A 2,500-nucleotide genomic window follows, 5' to 3' on the forward strand; every position below is an offset into this window, starting at 1 on the left:
ACAGACAGACATATAGATATACAGACAGACAGATAGACAGACATATAGATAGATAGACAGACAGACAGACAGATAGACAGACAGACAGACATATAGATAGACAGACAGACAGACATATAGATATACAGACAGATAGATAGATAGATAGATAGATAGATATATAGATAGATAGATAGATAGATAGATAGATAGATATATAGATAGATAGACAGACAGACATCTTTTGGAAATTGATCTTAATGCCTTAATTAAAAAAAAAAAAAGAGGAAAACTCCAACCTTTAAGGACACCAGTTTTCTTTGTGAATGAATAATGTATGGTAAATAAATAAATGTTCTTCCTAAAACACAGTGGTCATAAGTCAGGACACGCCTGTGTTAATCCCCATAGAGGCAGATTTATGTTTTTAAAGGACAGTTATTTGATCCTGATAAAGTTCCCTCGGCCTCATTTTTTATTCCTGTTTTTAGTCACCTTTAGCATGTGTGTGTTCACTGCTTCTGACAGATTCTGATGAGTGTCTCTCCTCCTCCAGAAATATAACGACGCTCTGATCATTAATGAAGACGCTCGCACTAAAGATTCCCTGGATTTCCTGGACGCGTTTTTCGAGCAGGTCCGGAACGCCGGCTTCGACGAGACCGAGAGGAAGCTCACCGCGCTCTACGACAGTAACACACTCTGATCCCTTTACTTACCAGCGTGTGTGTGTGTTTCCCTGATGCAGGAGTGTGTGTCTGTGTGTGTGTGTGTGTTTCCCTGATGCAGGAGTGTGTGTGTGTGTGTGTTTCCCTGATGCAGGAGTGTGTGTGTGTGTTTCCCTGATGCAGGAGTGTGTGTGTGTGTGTGTGTTTCCCTGATGCAGGAGTGTGTGTGTGTGTGTGTTTCCCTGATGCAGGAGTGTGTGTGTGTGTGTGTGTGTGTGTGTTTCCCTGATGCAGGAGTGTGTGTGTGTGTGTGTGTGTTTCCCTGATGCAGGAGTGTGTGTGTGTGTGTGTGTGTTTCCCTGATGCAGGAGTGTGTGTGTGTGTTTCCCTGATGCAGGAGTGTGTGTGTGTGTTTCCCTGATGCAGGAGTGTGTGTGTGTGTTTCCCTGATGCAGGAGTGTGTGTGTGTGTGTTTCCCTGATGCAGGAGTGTGTGTGTGTGTTTCCCTGATGCAGGAGTGTGTGTGTGTGTTTCCCTGATGCAGGAGTGTGTGTGTGTGTGTTTCCCTGATGCAGGAGTGTGTGTGTGTGTGTTTCCCTGATGCAGGTCAGCGCCCGCAGTTGCTGAGTTTGGCCACTGAGGGGCAGCAGAACCCGAAACTAGAGCAGCTGAAGTTCATCCTGGATGAAGAATATCACAACAATGATCAGACGCGCACCGTCCTGTTCGTCCGGACCCGGGCCCTCGCGGACGTGAGTCTGGCCTCAGTTCTGTGACCAGCAAACAAACCATATGTGGGACGATCACTAAGTTTGGGACAATGTGGGACATGTTACCAACACTAAAACATAACCTGACACTGTTATATAATACCTCGTTCTTTAGTCCCTTCCAGAAAACAGCATTACATCACAGTGTACCTGAACATGTCTTTATTTTACATGTTATTTAAACTAAGTAATGGCACTGACGTATTCTAAGACATGCTTTCAGTCTGAAGCCTTGTGTGTGAAACCAGGGAAGTGTGTTTCTTCTCTGAATGTGATGTCTGATTCGTGTGTGTGTGTGTGTGTTTACACGTATATAAGGCCATGAAGAAATGGATTGATGACACAGACTCCCTGAAGTTCCTGATGCCTGGAGTTCTGATAGGAAAAGGACGAAAATCCAACTTTACCGGCGCAGGTGGGAATTTAAACACACACACACACACACACACACACACACACACACACACACACACACACACACACACACACACACACACACACATACACACACACTGCATTCATGTGTCATGATTTTAAAAAGGCTTCTGCTCAAGTACTTTAAATTAGTTTTGCAGACATATATACTTTTTTTATATATATATATTAATAAAACAAAAACTTTAATTAAAAAACTATTCCAGAGTGAGCAGAGCTGGATAAATAAGCTGCTCAAACATACTCTATAACAAACCTCCAAAATAAAGCCAGATGGTATGTTTGAAAATGAAGATATTAAAAGTGAATAAAATATTAATATTGTTATCTTAGAGTTATACTATAAAATAAAAAAACAATTATATTTAATACAATACATTATAATATTTCTTATTTTGTTGAATATTTTAATCTAATATATTTTAAAATTTAATATTTAGTAATAACAGGAATTTTAGAGTACAATTATTTAAAAAAAATTCTATAGTCTCATTAATAAATAATCAACATTTTCTGGCCAAATTTTGCAGCCCAATCAAGCACTTTTTTTCCTTTATTAAAAATGAGCATTTTAAATCGAAATCAACATTTTTATCATAATAATCACAATTTATTGTGATTTCCCCCCCCCCAGTAGTGTAGTAGCAC

The 2,500-nt window shown here is 40.0% G+C and overlaps 1 protein-coding gene across 2 annotated transcripts in view; it reads left to right on the forward strand.

Annotated features, from left to right (window-relative positions):
• Positions 1-2,500, forward strand: part of rigi (RNA sensor RIG-I) — a 39,409-nt gene that overhangs the window by 28,158 nt on the left and 8,751 nt on the right. For both annotated transcript variants that reach the window (XM_079588677.1, XM_079588676.1), the window contains 3 exons: positions 536-671; positions 1,254-1,399; positions 1,736-1,832. In XM_079588677.1, the coding sequence (XP_079444803.1) occupies positions 536-671; positions 1,254-1,399; positions 1,736-1,832 (379 nt within the window). The remainder of the gene's footprint in view (positions 1-535; positions 672-1,253; positions 1,400-1,735; positions 1,833-2,500) is intronic.

Source organism: Phoxinus phoxinus (genome assembly GCF_949152265.1).
Source record: "Phoxinus phoxinus genome assembly, chromosome: 18".
In the NCBI taxonomy this organism is placed as follows: domain Eukaryota; kingdom Metazoa; phylum Chordata; class Actinopteri; order Cypriniformes; family Leuciscidae; genus Phoxinus; species Phoxinus phoxinus.